This window comes from Camelina sativa, chromosome 4, assembly GCF_000633955.1.
Source record: "Camelina sativa cultivar DH55 chromosome 4, Cs, whole genome shotgun sequence".
Taxonomy (NCBI): domain Eukaryota; kingdom Viridiplantae; phylum Streptophyta; class Magnoliopsida; order Brassicales; family Brassicaceae; genus Camelina; species Camelina sativa.
In genome coordinates, this window is record NC_025688.1 from 6,610,331 (window position 1) to 6,625,498 (window position 15,168).

A 15,168-nucleotide genomic window follows, 5' to 3' on the forward strand; every position below is an offset into this window, starting at 1 on the left:
GATGAGAGTCCTTTGGGACTGTGATGGTGTTGAGTAGCAGACTTGGGAGCCTGAGGCGAGGATGAAGGCAAGGTTTAAGAAGTGGTATGAGAAGCAAGCCGCGACTTGAGCTTGTCTAGCCTGGTCCCATCTGTAATCCGTGGCTGGAGCAGGAATGGAGTATTCCAGCCCATTCCTCTTGTTTACTTGGTCGCTTGGGGTGGTTGGTTGTGCGACTAAGTAACAAGATGAGGTGGTGCTCGGGGTATAAAGTTTCCGTGAGGCAGGGTTTTTGGAGGAAAGTTTCCTGAAATAGAAGTTTCCAAAAGTGGTAAAAGTGGAAAGTTTTATGTGAGTTAAAATTTGTCCATTTAAGTGGAGAGAGCCTTTGAGGGGCTTGTGTGGCCTTAGTGGCGGACTTTTTAGTCATTGTGTAGCCTTAGTGGCGGACTTTTTAGTCATTGTGTGGCTTTAGTGGCGATCTTTTGAGAAATTTTGTGGCCTTTGTAGCCGGCTGTTTAGCCAGATGTGTGGCATTTGTGGCGGGCTGTTTAGCTAGAGTGCCTGTTTAGACGGTCCTTCGGGACATATGGTCTTTGTGACAGTCCTTCGGGATAGATGGTCTTTGTGACGGTCCTTTGGGACAGATGGTCTTTATGACGGTCCTTCTGGACAGATGGTCTTTGTGACGGTCCTTCGGGACAGATGGTCTTTGTGACAGTCCTGTTTAGGACATTTGTTTGGTCTTTGTGACGGTCCTGTTTAGGACATATGTTTGGTATTTTTGACGGTCCTGTTTAGGACATTTGTTTGGCCTTGGTGGCGGTCTTGTTTAGGACATGTGTTTGGCCTTGTTTCAGCAAGATGATCCATGTGTGGTCATGAGGTATCCCAGTGAGGGGATATGTGGTTGGTAGGACATTGAGATGTCTTACGCGAGCCACGGGAAGGAAACCTGGATAGGGATAGGACTCAGACGTGTTCAGAATTGTTTGCTCGCGACTCTTGGGGAACTTAGGTTCTCCTAGTACTGCCATATTCTGAGACTTTGTGGCTTGGGAGTATGGTTGGTATAACGACTTCGGATGACGATCCGGGGGCGCGTTGTAGGGTGGCAACCCGAGAGACGGGTATTGGACTTCCTTATATATTATGGCATGCAGGCTTCGGCCTGATGAAGAGCCAATATTATGGCATGCAGGCTTTGGCATGATGAGGAGCCAATAAAACTCAAGGTTTAGGCCTGTGAGTAAAGGAAAGTCCAAAAGTCGAGAGCAAATAATGCCTGGAGCGTGAGTCTATCACCTAGAGGTGACCTTTCGTAGTTCGGTCGGAGGAGTGCAGGCCCTGGAGACGGTTGCACGTGAGTCCTTGGCTGATGGTTGTTCGAGATTCGAGGACGAATCTATATTGATGGGGAGAATTGTAACACCCGCGAACCGAAATCCCGGTTTAGGGATTGCATCGGTCGATGCAGTAGGTGCATCGGTCGATGCAAGGTCATTTTTCTGCAGTTTGACTTAAGTTAAACGCCGCGTTTTGGGTTAGGAAAACCCTTAACTCGAGTTTTGTCTCATTAGTCGTGTTTAGCCGCTTCTGAGACAAAAGAAAAGAGAGAAAACGTTCCTTAAGTGTTCTTGAGTGTTCTTGGTGTTTTTCTGGAGATTTGAGGCTGTTCCTGTAGAGATCTGTAGCTGAGATTCGTCTTGGCAAAGGTAAGTGCAGGACCATGGCTAATCTAAGCTAGAGATTTCTCTGATTTTCTTGTTATGTGTTATTAGACTTGTTAGATTGTTATTTGGGACGTTGGGAAGCTTTCTTGTGGCTTGGAATCGAGTTTTGTGGTTGTAGGAACAAAGATCCGGCGAGAAGCTTTGGGGAAAAACGATGCTCGGCATTGCATCGGTCGATGCACTTTGTGCGTCGGTCGATGCAAATGCGAGGACGGCGCGTAAACACTAGGGTTTTCGTGATATGTCGAGCATGCGTTGGTCGATACAATGGGAGCATCGGTCGATGCAAGTTAGCCTTGCATTGGTCTATGCAAATCTTGCGTCGTTCGACGCAACCTCCAACTGGTGTCGGTCGATGCATGTTGGTGTCGGTCGATGCTGAGTCCTGGTTTGTTATTGTTGATTGTTGATTGTTTATTGATGGTTAGAGATGTCTCTATTGCTTGTGTGTATAGCCCAGTAGATGGGAGGATTGCCTTATTGAGTGTTTTTAAAATACTCATGCATTGCAATATGTGTTTGTGGTGCAGGTAAAGGCAAAGTATGATCGTGGAATCAAGGCAATGAAGAGGAGGATGTTCTAGGGACTTGATTGGTTGTTGTCTGGCATTGCTAGGTTGTTAGAGTTGAGTCATTAGAAACATTGCTAGGTTACCGGTTTTATGTTTCCTGATGTTTGATATTTTGGATATTGTTTATGATATAATATTGTTTATTTATTAGATATTGGTATTAATTATTTCTGCTGTTGATTGTGATTGTGGTTAGATGGCTAGTGGGTATGAGACTACTAGTTGTAATTATTTATTATTTATTATTTATTTATTTATTTAAAAAAAACGGGTCCGGTCATTTCAATAACTACTAATATTAATTAGAAAATATCTAAAGAGTGCAATACTGTATATAAAAAATTGGGTGAAAATTCATTTTGTCAAATGTACTTTTGCAAAGGTTGAGAACAACAAAAATGTACTTTTGTAAATAATGTACGTTCATTCATACCATTTTTAGATATAATACTATTACTCGTTGTATAACACATAACTAAAATGAATAAAGTTGGATAAAACGTTACAATTTGGTACATTAGATGCTTCCGTAAAAAAAAAAAAAGATACTACTACAACATTAATTGGCGTTCCAAAATGAGATGAAATCAATAAATTTTTGTCCAATGGATTGATGGTAGAGATTATTTGTAAAAAGCATAAACTAATATTAATATTAATTGGCGTTTCCAAAATTAGATGAAATCAATAAAAATTAGATGTAATCAATGGATAGTACTACCATCTAAATTCCTCGGTTAGAGGTAATCAATGGATTGATGGTAGAGATTATTTGTAAAAAAGCATAAACAATATTAATATTTAATGTTCATAAAACGCGCAAAGTAATAAATCACAATCATCTGATAAAAACAAATTAAACATTCTTACATCATCTTCTACCATATCTCAGAATAACATATCAACATAGTCAAACTCCCAAATAGTATTGTAACTCATTTATCAATCGTGTTCGATGCCCACAAATTTGACAATTTGGTCATTACGACAGAAAAATATAACGCCAGAGCAATTACGACGAGATGAACATAATTTTTTTTATATATATTATCCTTATTAATAAATAAAATTTGAATTATATTTATTATAGTTTTTATATATGTAACAAAAATATAATTTCTTGATTTTATATATTAAATTTTAACAAGATCCTATTTAAATAAATATGTATTATAAAGTCTACCGCTTCATATATTTCATGTTATATAAAGAAACAAAATTCAACACTCCAAACACATTATTCAACTCATAATATCACCAATTTTTTTGTTTCAATTCTATGTTTCTCTTTAAAAAAAGACTTGGAATTTAAACTATTATAGGTGTTTTTAATATAATAAATCATCAAATCTGCACCATGAAAATATTTTATTATTCATTATTATTTAATAAAAATATTTAGGATCATAATCTTTAAAATTATTAGCTATATAACAACTTTTTAAAATTAAAATTTTTAATTATTACCAATAAACTGATTTGATATTAGAAATATAGTTTTTTTGGTTAATTATTATGTTGAAGTAAGCTTTCTTTTTTTTTTTGTCGTCTTGTTGAAGTAAGCTTATCTTAGTAATTTTGTATATTTTAGAATAGTTTTTTAAAAGATAATGAAAAGGGGTATTTTCAAATGTGTAATAAAAAGAGGGTATTTTCCTAATTTACTCTTTTACTCCCTCTATATCAGAATATTTGATGTTTTAAGATTTTATTTTGTATCAAAAAGGATGATTTTTCAGAGTATTTAATTCATTTTTATTTTCAAAATAAAATAACTATTTAAGGATTTTGCTTTTTACAATACTTAAACTATGAAATGTATACATGCAAAATGACCAGGTCAAAGCTAAATAAATGCTCACATTCGTGTCTATCTACTCTTATATATTACTCAGACGTGTGTTGTTTTTATTTATTCCTTTTCCTTAACAAAAATGAAAAAAGAAAAAAACATGGAGAAGAAAATAAAAGAAAATTATGAAGATCAAGGTGAATACTACTCAGCAGATGTTTACATGATAAAATCATAGCCTACTCAAGAATTCATATGATGATCATTTTCTTGTTCGTGTTTTATGGCTGGACTTTGATTCAAATCAAATAAAAATTCTCTTTCATTATTTTGAGGTGGTAAATTTAGATTACAACTATGGAAAGCCATATATAATTTTAAGTAAATGATGTAAATCTATGTCAATATATATAGAAGATTAATGGAACTTAATTATTTTGGTTTGGCTCCATTCTAAAAATTTCGTTTTTGAGAAACACAAGTTTTGGCTCTAAGTTTGAAAATTTTAAACAAAATTTCGTTTTTTAAAGCAACTCCTATCATTAAAATTGTAAACATAAGTTTAATTTAAATGTTTTTGAATAGTATTGTGTAGAAGAAATGTGTAAAGACCCTAAACATAATTATGAAGCATTTGATATATTAGTAGTTACAATTGTTGGAAAAAAGTCAAATGACATAAAAGAAAAAAAAAACACGACTAAATACCAAATGTAGTCATCATTTATTATTCTGAGTTAATAGCAACTAGGTACTAACCCCCGAAAATCGCGGGCTGAACTTTTGTTTGATAAAATTTTTTAATAATTTATTTTGTTATTATGTTATTTATAAAGGTTTGTGATTAAAAAATCGGGTTGCTTATATTAAATTTTTTGTATTTTAAAAATGTTTATTGGAAACCTGTCAATAAAACATTTGCATGTAATGAATAAAATTGTTTAAACATTTGTCAATTAAACGCAATCCTTGCTAAAGAACGCTGGCTAAAAGAAAAATATAACTTTTTTAAATAGATAAGATACTATATCTATATCTTTTATTTTTTTATTAATTAATTTTTAAAATCTAAACTGTTAAACGGAACTGTTATCTATTTTATTTTATTTTATTTTTGATAAAATTTTAATTCGTGCTGGAAAGGTTTTTGATAAAATTTGTAGTTATATATATTTTCTTCGATTAGATTTTTAAAATTTTACCTGTTATATTTTTCTTTTAAAGTATAAACTAGTTTTGATTCTAATAGATTTTTTATTTTTTACTTTTCTACAATTTATTTTATTTTATGTATCTCCAATTTTCGTTTTTTAGTTCATTATATTTATTTAATTAATTAATTAATCATAATTAAGGTTTTCTAATGGCAATTGAATGTAATTTTTTACACATTTTAAGGTTAGTTTCATATTTGTACTTCCCAATTAATATAGTAGGATACACCATTACTTATTTTCTTAATCCTATTGAAAATCTTAAAACATCAAGTATTCTGATACAGAAGAATAGTAAACTCCATTTATGGTAAAGAAAACTACATAATGATAAATCATAAATGCAGCGGATCAACTTATACTACAAATCAGTATTTCAATGCCATTATCAGTATTTTTAATTTGTTAGAACGTTAACTTGAAATTTATTAAAGATCGGCCAAATTTTGTAGTTTAAAGATTTTTTCTATAATACAAACTAGGTAGCAACCCGCACATAGTGCGGGATAAATCGATTCAAATAAAATTATCATTTGGGATCTAAAGTGTCAAGATAATAATTTTACTCATATTGTTTTGTTTTATTCAAATTTGCATTTAATTATTTTGTGTAGAAATATATTTCACTCGTGAAATGTGGAAAAAAAATTAAACATGGTAGAAAAAGTTTTGATAAAATGTTATTAGTTATGATAATCTGTTTTTTTTTGTGTTTTTAAAAATCAAATTCATATACTTAATATTTCACATTATTGTCTACATTAATATGCCATTAAATAGATAAGACAATGTTTTTAGAATAATGAATTTAAACTAATTCTAAGTTTAAAAATACCATGAGAAAAATATATTAAAATGGTAAATAATGAATGTCTGAGGTTTTCAAAAAAATCAGTATCATTTTAAGATCGCTGAATCACCATTTATTATTAATTATTAAAAAATCAAATATCTTATTATTATGATTATTACAGTAGTTATTTTTTGATTATTTGTTAAATATATCTGAATAGTCATTGGAATTTTTAAATAGGACACAGATTTTTTGTTTTTTTTTAAATTTAAATTGGTGAATAAATTTAAAATTGTTTACGAAATAATATTTATTTTTTGAGATTATTGTGATTATTACTTTTTAAATATACTTAAATTGGAGAATAAGTTTTGCATTTATTTTTTTTTGACAACAATAGAATCAGCTCAAACGAGCCAATTTGGAGGAAAAGTGTTTACAAACAAAACATGTTGCGGAGACAGTCGCGCTTGGTGTAAGTTTTGCATTTCAAAATGTTGAATAAATTAATAATTTTTTAATTGTTTGTGGATGTAATTTACTTATAATTAAATATGTTATGAAAATAATAATTAAATAATTAACTATATTTTATAGTTTTAATAGTTGATTAAATCTTTCATTTTTTAAAACTAATAGAAATAAATATTACCTCATATATTCTAATAGCATATTTATGTAAATAATAATAAATAAATATTTTCTTATATAATTTAATAGTATATTTAATAAATTAAAAACTTGTTTTTGTAAATATGTTAATCTTGAGATGCGTAATTGCAATTAAAACTTCAAATCATTTTGGTGACGACACATCAGTATTTTCAGCAAAATGCTTCTCTATAAATATATAGGGGATTTTGATATTTTAGAAACTTCTTTCTTTGGAATTGACAACTTTAACTAAAATTTATGTAGTTTCTTCAACACTGGTTTGTGAAAATTAAACCAAACCAAATCGTACCATGTGGTTTATCAAGAACATTGGTTACAAAATACGGCGTGCGCCAATACGAACACTTACTTACACATCTAATAGGAAATGGAGATACGCACACATAGTGTCTTCAATTTATCCATTTAAGACGTTACCAAAAGGCCGACTATAGTCTTTTCTATATCTTTCAGATTTGTTATCTCTCGTTCTAAACGTAAGATTGAAGAGAGGACGATGGAGAAATTATCTAATGGCGTAAAAGATCACTTTTTGATCAGTGACAATTCTATATCACCTTCAGCTCCTGCTCCTCTTAAACAGCCTTTCGTCATCGGTACGATTTTTTTTTTTTTAATTTGTCTCTGAGGATTTTCATTGGTTTTGGTTTGGTTTGATTCGATCTGCTAAATTCAGGTGTTGCCGGAGGAACCGCCTCCGGGAAGACGACTGTATGCAATATGATCATGTCTCAGTTACACGATCAACGTGTTGTGCTTGTGAACCAAGTAATTTATTTAACCCTTACATCTGTTTTTTACAAATCAAATCGTCAAAACAGTCGTGTGAAAACATTTGATTTTGCAGGATTCGTTTTATCATTCCCTTAGTGAGGAGAAACTAAAGAAGGTTCATGAATACAACTTCGATCATCCTGGTGAGTGATTGATCTGAGGACGATTTGTTATTTTTTTTTGAATGAGAATCTTGTTTTTGATTGATTGAAAACTACACAGCTGCGTTCAACACCGAGGTTTTGCTTTCGTGTATGGAGAAATTAAGATCAGGACAACCAGTGAACATTCCTAGTTACGATTTCAAAATCCACCAGAGCATTGAATCATCTAGTCCGGTAAGATAAGCGTTGTTCATTAGACCTGATTATGGACTAATGACGATTCAATTCAGGTTAATCCTGGTGATGTAATCATCTTAGAGGGAATCTTGGTTCTTAATGATCCTCGAGTTCGTGATCTCATGAACATGAAGATCTTTGTCGACACAGGTTTGTTATTTCCTCGGCTTTAGATTGAAACAGTTTCAAGGTCTTTCTGCTTATCCAATACAAATTTACACCAATATGCAGATGCTGATGTAAGGCTATCAAGAAGAATACAGCGTGATACTGTCCAGAGAGGAAGAAACATCCAAAACGTGCTTGAACAGGTTCAGTGATGAGTCTCTGAATCTGATATAATGTTTTGTTTCTAGCTTTTAATCATCAGACCATCACTTTTGTTTTTTTTCAGTATACCAAGTTTGTGAAGCCGAGCTTTGACGAATTCATCCAGCCATCGATGAAGTATGCTGATATAATCATTCCTAGAGGAGGAGACAATGATGTTGCAATTGACCTCATTGTACAACATATTCGTACAAAGCTGTGCCAACACAATCTCTGTAAGATATACTCAAACATCTTCCTCATATCTTCTACGTTCCAGATCAAAGGAATGCATACTCTTATCCGCGACGTCAACACAGCCAAGCATGATTTCGTCTTCTACGCTGACCGATTGATTCGATTGGTAAATGCCTCTAGTCAGTACATTCAATTTCCGGAAATAGGTTTCTTATAAGGAACCAAACTAAGCCTGGAGTTGTGTATGTTTGTTTCAGGTTGTGGAACATGGACTTGGTCATCTTCCTTTCACAGAGAAACAGATCACCACTCCAACAGGTAACTGAGCCACTAAGATGTTGGAGTTCAGGTAAAGATTAAAATGTCACTTTATGTAATCGACTTTTTGAACTTAACAGGATCAGTGTACACTGGAGTTGACTTCTGCAAGAGATTGTGTGGCGTCTCAGTGATCAGAAGGTATCTAAAACAAAGCTTTGCTATCTCGTTTGTTTTCGGATTTGTACATTGCTATGGTATCCTTATGTTTTTGGTATTTACAGTGGTGAAAGTATGGAGAATGCACTAAGAGCTTGCTGCAACGGTATTAAGATTGGCAAAATCCTCATTCACAGAGAGAATAACGATGGTCGTCAGGTCTGAGATTACATTGCCTGCAAACATGCATGTTTCCCCCATTCATCTCAGCTCAAACAGTTTTGCTCATTCAAATGATGTTTCTTGCAGTTAATATATGAGAAGTTGCCTAAAGATATCGCAAGCAGACATGTCTTCCTCCTTGACCCTGTTCTAGCTTCAGGTTCTAGTAGTAACAAAGAATATGTTTATCGAATCAGTTGTTGCAGAAATGTCTAACCTTCTAAAATTGTTAACAGGATACTCTGCAGTGAAAGCTATAACTTTGCTTCTGAGCAAGGGAGTTCCAGAATCACATATCATCTTTCTCAATCTTATAGCAGTAAAGATCAACCAAAGAAACCTCTTGTCAATGTTTCTTCTCGAGCTATAACTCATCAGTATTATTATATACTAACCCAAGAAAAAAACTGCAGGCACCTCAAGGTATCCACGCGCTCTGCAAGAAATTCCCAATGCTAAAGATTGTGACTTCAGAAATCGATGCATCCCTTAATGAGGACTCGCGTGTGATACCAGGCATGGGAGAATTTGCAGACCGTTACTTTGGTACAAACAACATTAGTTCAAAAGTAACAACAAGCTTCACTGCAAATCTCAAGTCAAGAAGCTAAAAAGATATACTCTTCTATAGTCATTAAGCTACTTGGGAACCAACAAAGCCATAGCATTATTATCATATAAAACTTGAATAACCTTCTGATTCATCCTGAGATTCTCTTTCTCCCATCTTCATTCTCATATTTTGCTAATATTTATCCTATTTCTCTAAATTACTCTATCCAGTATACATAACATTACATTGAAACCCATTCATTCTTTTCTTAGTAGACTAATCTCCATTCTTATAGTTGTCTATTGTGTACAACTCCAATACTATTACTGATTTATTTTGGCCTGATATGACTTGAATGCGTATAGAAGAATAATAGATTTGTCATTTCATTGCTAATTCCGGGCAAACAAAAACCAAACATCTCATTCCATTATCTTTCAAACCAAAAGTATCTTTGCTTTGCAGCAACAAGAAATTAGAAAACCAGATACAGGTTCACATCTAGATTTCAAAAAGAAACCTAGAAACTAGAAAACAAAGCTTGTTGGTCTTACTGTTGTTTGGCTTCAACCTTCTTCTTCTGCCATAGCCTGTCGACTCCACTGTCAGCATCACCCTATATCGTTTCAAGAAAGTGTTAACAATGTCATGAACTAACAAAAGCATTACATGACCAATTCTAGTTAACACAATGATCCAGAACCAATTCCATTGCTATACTAGATTAAAGTCAGACAAGTCTCAAGATTTATGATAAAGAAGCTGTCTTGACAAACCTGAGCACGGACAAAACCGCAGAGAGAAAATGTAGTGAATTGACCAGTGTACACCCCATCAGCATCGAGATGACCAATGTTGAGCTGCACAGAAGCATGATCCTTTGATGTGATCAACCTGTTAGTAGCCGAGCTGCAATTATAATCCAAAAACAAACAAGAACAATCAATTCATTAAGTTTCCTTACAATAATAATAAAAAAGTTTTTTTTTTTTTGTTCTTTTGTTTTTGTCAATCTTTACCATTTCCTTGGAATGTAAAGCTCAGTGACTTGACCCTCTTCGTTCTGCATCTTTTGGAGCTTAGAACTGACAGATTTCTAAGTCTTTGAACTGCTACAAAACAAACAATTGTACACAAAACATTGTAAAAAAAAAAAGCACGAGAAAAGATCCAAAAAGAGAATAATTAAATCGAAGGGGAAGACGAGTTTTGTTTACCAGTTCCTTAAAGCAGAAGTAGAAACTGGGGACGACAGGGAAAAAAATGCTTCTCTTCAACAAGCCGTGAAGCAAAAACCCTAGCGTCGAAGTTGGTGTCGTGTTAAGACAAAACTAACCTTGCGTTATTGTTTTAGTTACTCCACGTGCCATTAGATCCGTATGATACCGTTTTTAGTTTTACATCCTTGTTACCTACCACTTACCAGTCTCTCTACCCAATTTAGACCCTTCAGCTGGTACGTATTATTGATCCTAATTTAGATGATATTCTTCCTTAAGTGAACGGCAAAACACTAAATGACACGTGAAAAGTAGTCGTTTGTCTCTCGGGGTTAGTTTAAAGTAACGCCTGGGAACCGCGAGTCGAGATCCGAGTAAGGATATAGTGTCACACTTGAAAAGTAGTTGTTTCATCTATCTCACAAAAACTTGTAATCATACAAATGTAACTTTTATAAATTGTGTCTTAATATGATACATATCCATGGTCTCATACATATATATATATATACACATAACACATTCAAACATTACATTTAACTAGAGTAGCTTCGCCCCAAATTGAATAGTAAAAAGGAAAAAAATTACCTTTTTAGTCTTCAAAACATCTCATGTGAACTACAAAACAGGGACAACAGCTCTTAACTTATGCTNCCTTCTTCTTCTGCCATAGCCTGTCGACTCCACTGTCAGCATCACCCTATATCGTTTCAAGAAAGTGTTAACAATGTCATGAACTAACAAAAGCATTACATGACCAATTCTAGTTAACACAATGATCCAGAACCAATTCCATTGCTATACTAGATTAAAGTCAGACAAGTCTCAAGATTTATGATAAAGAAGCTGTCTTGACAAACCTGAGCACGGACAAAACCGCAGAGAGAAAATGTAGTGAATTGACCAGTGTACACCCCATCAGCATCGAGATGACCAATGTTGAGCTGCACAGAAGCATGATCCTTTGATGTGATCAACCTGTTAGTAGCCGAGCTGCAATTATAATCCAAAAACAAACAAGAACAATCAATTCATTAAGTTTCCTTACAATAATAATAAAAAAGTTTTTTTTTTTTTGTTCTTTTGTTTTTGTCAATCTTTACCATTTCCTTGGAATGTAAAGCTCAGTGACTTGACCCTCTTCGTTCTGCATCTTTTGGAGCTTAGAACTGACAGATTTCTAAGTCTTTGAACTGCTACAAAACAAACAATTGTACACAAAACATTGTAAAAAAAAAAAGCACGAGAAAAGATCCAAAAAGAGAATAATTAAATCGAAGGGGAAGACGAGTTTTGTTTACCAGTTCCTTAAAGCAGAAGTAGAAACTGGGGACGACAGGGAAAAAAATGCTTCTCTTCAACAAGCCGTGAAGCAAAAACCCTAGCGTCGAAGTTGGTGTCGTGTTAAGACAAAACTAACCTTGCGTTATTGTTTTAGTTACTCCACGTGCCATTAGATCCGTATGATACCGTTTTTAGTTTTACATCCTTGTTACCTACCACTTACCAGTCTCTCTACCCAATTTAGACCCTTCAGCTGGTACGTATTATTGATCCTAATTTAGATGATATTCTTCCTTAAGTGAACGGCAAAACACTAAATGACACGTGAAAAGTAGTCGTTTGTCTCTCGGGGTTAGTTTAAAGTAACGCCTGGGAACCGCGAGTCGAGATCCGAGTAAGGATATAGTGTCACACTTGAAAAGTAGTTGTTTCATCTATCTCACAAAAACTTGTAATCATACAAATGTAACTTTTATAAATTGTGTCTTAATATGATACATATCCATGGTCTCATACATATATATATATATACACATAACACATTCAAACATTACATTTAACTAGAGTAGCTTCGCCCCAAATTGAATAGTAAAAAGGAAAAAAATTACCTTTTTAGTCTTCAAAACATCTCATGTGAACTACAAAACAGGGACAACAGCTCTTAACTTATGCTTTTGGCACCCAAATAGTTAGTCTCTTATTTTATTGTATCCATCTGAAATTCACTGGCGATGGCCTTCTGGTAAAGCTACCACTTTGTGGAATGGCACTGTTCTTTGAGGTAATGCTCCGTCTTCTTCATCATCATCGAATTCTAGCAAGTACCTAGTATGAATCAGATATTATCAAATTAAGCACTTGAGATTCTTAAATCTTAATTAAAAGCGCCTAATTAGTTGATGATGGGATATGAACAAAGGTGTGGCTGCAGGAACTTACTCGTCAGACTTCCTCTGGAACCACATGTTCAACATGCGAGGTTTAGATAACTAGAGGTTAGTTCTGATTGGTTTTATATACATCTGCTGAAACGAGTTTGAAATGTTGCGGGAAAAAAAAGCTAACCTTTCGTGGGGTACTGACTACAGTTGCCTTGTAGAGGGCTGTGGTTCCAGGATATACAGCTAAGACATGTTTTCCTGGTAGAAACTCTTGTGTGCTTGTAGGATCATTCCTTTTTGGAAACGGTAGAATACATGACATTGATAGTTTATACGTCCTAAAGATAACAAGAGAATAATAAGCAAGCTGCTCTAGCTATGTTATTGCAAAAGTTTCAGAGTTATAAAGAGCTCTTAATTACCTCTGGCCACCTCCTTCTTCATCATCTCCTGGTTCTTCATCAAGTACTTCAACTCTGTGAAAAAGGTTCAAAACACTATTTAGACGCATATATGAATCTATTGTCTAGCAAAATATATACCATAACTGCATCATAACGGCTATCTACTAGTTTTATCCTAATATATAAATGCATGATTCATGAAAAATCCTCAAAATCTATCTTTTAGCACAACTATGTATAAAATTGCATGATTGTTCCCTCTCCTAACCTAACCAATGAGGAAATGATCTTACTAAAAGGGTTCAAGCTTACTCTTTTGTTTCTCTGTCGAAGTGAATAACTTTCACCACAAACCATTCATCCTTCTCGGCATCCTCGGCTGTGACTCTTGCAGCAACCTACAAAAAAAACAGATGTCACATAATAACTTTTGGCCAATTTTGAAAGAAACAAGTGATTCAAGTCCTCCAAGAAACAAATGGTGTAGTTGTTGTTGTACCTGTTCACCCTTTAGACTGGCATATGCCTCGATTTGATTTCTCATGGAAGGAGAAACTCTTGTTACATCTGAATCTACTTTCATTCTCTTTCTCTTCTGTTCGTTGCCTTCTGCCACTTATGTGATATCATTACAAGCATCGGAAAAACCTTAATCCCTCTTTTATATATATATCAATACATTACTTACAAGACTAGCCTGAGATATATTCAAAGAAGGGTCTTAACAATAATCGGAAGTATACCTAATTTTCTGCGTTGTTGCCCAGTTGGTCCAGATGGAAGCAGAGAATCCAACTGAGTAAGCAGAATATTTGAAACGCTGCAATAAGCACACAGCTTTAGAGATTTGGGTTTTTTGCACACAAACAATTGAGTCATTTAGTTGTATCATCCACTCTCTAAACCATTCAAATCTGATGTAACAACTGAAAGGAAATGATGAAGAGATCTGGCTTACGTTACTTCACTTTCTGAAAGCTCTTTTGCTTGAATGTACAAATTTTTAAGCTTTGACAATGAAGTATCACCAGGCTTCTCAACTATCTCAGGTGCTGCGGTTCAAAACACATACACAAGTCAGCCAGAATAACTCATTGAAAGCAAATAACAGTCATATAGAGTCACATAAACTTCAAACCATTCTAGCTGAAACAAGCTCAATTCAGTATAAGATTCTCATTAGTCTGTTAGATAATTCGATAAATCTAGTCCGCTACGACGATTCTTTCCAAGTACGAAAACAGAGCTTAATCAAGAAATTTCAAAACTCTTAAAGATTCACAAGGACAAATGCCAAAAGTGGCTAAATCCTCTTCTTGTTTTCCCTAATCAAAGCACAATACCAATTTCTACATTACGACATGAATAGCTAAAGTCTATTAATTGGTTCTCTTAGCAGATAACTGTATTCAAAATTCAAACTTATCAATGTAAACTAACAACAGAGTTCTATCTAATTACTTCAAGATCCAAAACCCAAATGATCCTAATAACCATAACTAATCGAACACAATCAAAGATCAATTAAAATAATCACGCACGTCTAAGAGAGATCAAAAAAGCTTCATTCAAAAATTTGGATAGTAGTAAAAAAAAAAAACCAAAAAAAAAAAAGGCTGAAAATGGAAAGACTTTACTAGCTTGAAGCTTCTTATGCATCTTATTGATCTCCACAAGAACTTCCTCTTGTTCTTTCCTTAACCGATCAAGCTCCTTCGTATTATCTAATATTCCGGCAATGTCCGGCGACGACGACGACATCGTCGTCTTTCTCTGCTAACAAAAATCCCGATAAAAAAGAATATAC

At 33.8% G+C, this 15,168-nt stretch overlaps 3 protein-coding genes and 1 pseudogene across 8 annotated transcripts in view; 1 reads left to right on the forward strand and 3 right to left on the reverse strand.

Moving 5' to 3' along the window:
* LOC104779982 (uridine kinase-like protein 5) lies at window positions 7,185–9,934 on the forward strand. Its single transcript, XM_010504435.2, has 13 exons — window positions 7,185–7,354; window positions 7,435–7,526; window positions 7,606–7,675; window positions 7,755–7,870; window positions 7,927–8,023; window positions 8,105–8,184; window positions 8,268–8,546; window positions 8,638–8,698; window positions 8,779–8,839; window positions 8,923–9,016; window positions 9,107–9,179; window positions 9,256–9,338; window positions 9,433–9,934. The coding sequence occupies exons 1-13, from the start codon at window positions 7,255–7,257 to the stop codon at window positions 9,628–9,630; spliced, it is 1,404 nt and encodes a 467-aa protein (XP_010502737.1). The 5' UTR covers window positions 7,185–7,254; the 3' UTR covers window positions 9,631–9,934.
* Window positions 9,977–10,900, reverse strand: LOC104779983 (40S ribosomal protein S21-2). 2 transcript variants are annotated; one of them, XM_010504438.1, is made up of 4 exons: window positions 10,790–10,900; window positions 10,592–10,681; window positions 10,349–10,481; window positions 9,977–10,188 (listed from the first exon to the last, which is right to left on the reverse strand). In XM_010504438.1, the coding sequence occupies exons 2-4, from the start codon at window positions 10,639–10,641 to the stop codon at window positions 10,123–10,125; spliced, it is 249 nt and encodes an 82-aa protein (XP_010502740.1). In that variant the 5' UTR covers window positions 10,642–10,681; window positions 10,790–10,900; the 3' UTR covers window positions 9,977–10,122. The 2 variants fall into 2 exon arrangements, with proteins under 2 accessions (XP_010502740.1, XP_010502741.1); XM_010504439.2 differs by having other exon boundaries at window positions 10,592–10,684; window positions 10,790–10,895.
* On the reverse strand, window positions 11,385–12,204 carry LOC104779984 (annotated as a pseudogene).
* LOC104779985 overlaps window positions 12,532–15,168 on the reverse strand; it is a 4,661-nt gene continuing 2,024 nt past the window's right edge. The window contains exons 2-10 of one of the 5 annotated variants that reach the window (XM_010504443.2): window positions 14,999–15,120; window positions 14,320–14,413; window positions 14,105–14,181; window positions 13,861–13,976; window positions 13,674–13,759; window positions 13,380–13,433; window positions 13,142–13,295; window positions 13,016–13,029; window positions 12,532–12,901 (exon numbers count right to left, since the gene is read on the reverse strand). In XM_010504443.2, the coding sequence (XP_010502745.1) occupies window positions 12,799–12,901; window positions 13,016–13,029; window positions 13,142–13,295; window positions 13,380–13,433; window positions 13,674–13,759; window positions 13,861–13,976; window positions 14,105–14,181; window positions 14,320–14,413; window positions 14,999–15,120 (820 nt within the window). In that variant the 3' untranslated portion in view covers window positions 12,532–12,798. Of the gene's footprint in view, window positions 12,902–13,015; window positions 13,030–13,141; window positions 13,296–13,379; window positions 13,434–13,673; window positions 13,760–13,860; window positions 13,977–14,104; window positions 14,182–14,319; window positions 14,414–14,998; window positions 15,163–15,168 lie in introns of those variants that run through there. The other 4 variants (XM_010504446.1, XM_010504445.1, XM_010504442.1 and 1 more) reach the window with 4 other exon arrangements.

Coding starts and splice junctions, on each gene's coding strand:
- LOC104779982 (XM_010504435.2), top strand. CDS start 7,255: ATGGAGAAATTATCTAATGGCGTAAAAGATCACTTTTTGATCAGTGAC. Junction 8,547..8,637: donor CTGACCGATTGATTCGATTG/GTAAATGCCTCT, acceptor TGTTTGTTTCAG/GTTGTGGAACATGGACTTGG. Junction 8,699..8,778: donor ACAGATCACCACTCCAACAG/GTAACTGAGCCA, acceptor TGAACTTAACAG/GATCAGTGTACACTGGAGTT.
- LOC104779983 (XM_010504438.1), bottom strand. CDS start 10,641: ATGCAGAACGAAGAGGGTCAAGTCACTGAGCTTTACATTCCAAGGAAA. Junction 10,482..10,591: donor CTTTACATTCCAAGGAAATG/GTAAAGATTGAC, acceptor TTATAATTGCAG/CTCGGCTACTAACAGGTTGA. Junction 10,189..10,348: donor GCGGTTTTGTCCGTGCTCAG/GTTTGTCAAGAC, acceptor GAAACGATATAG/GGTGATGCTGACAGTGGAGT.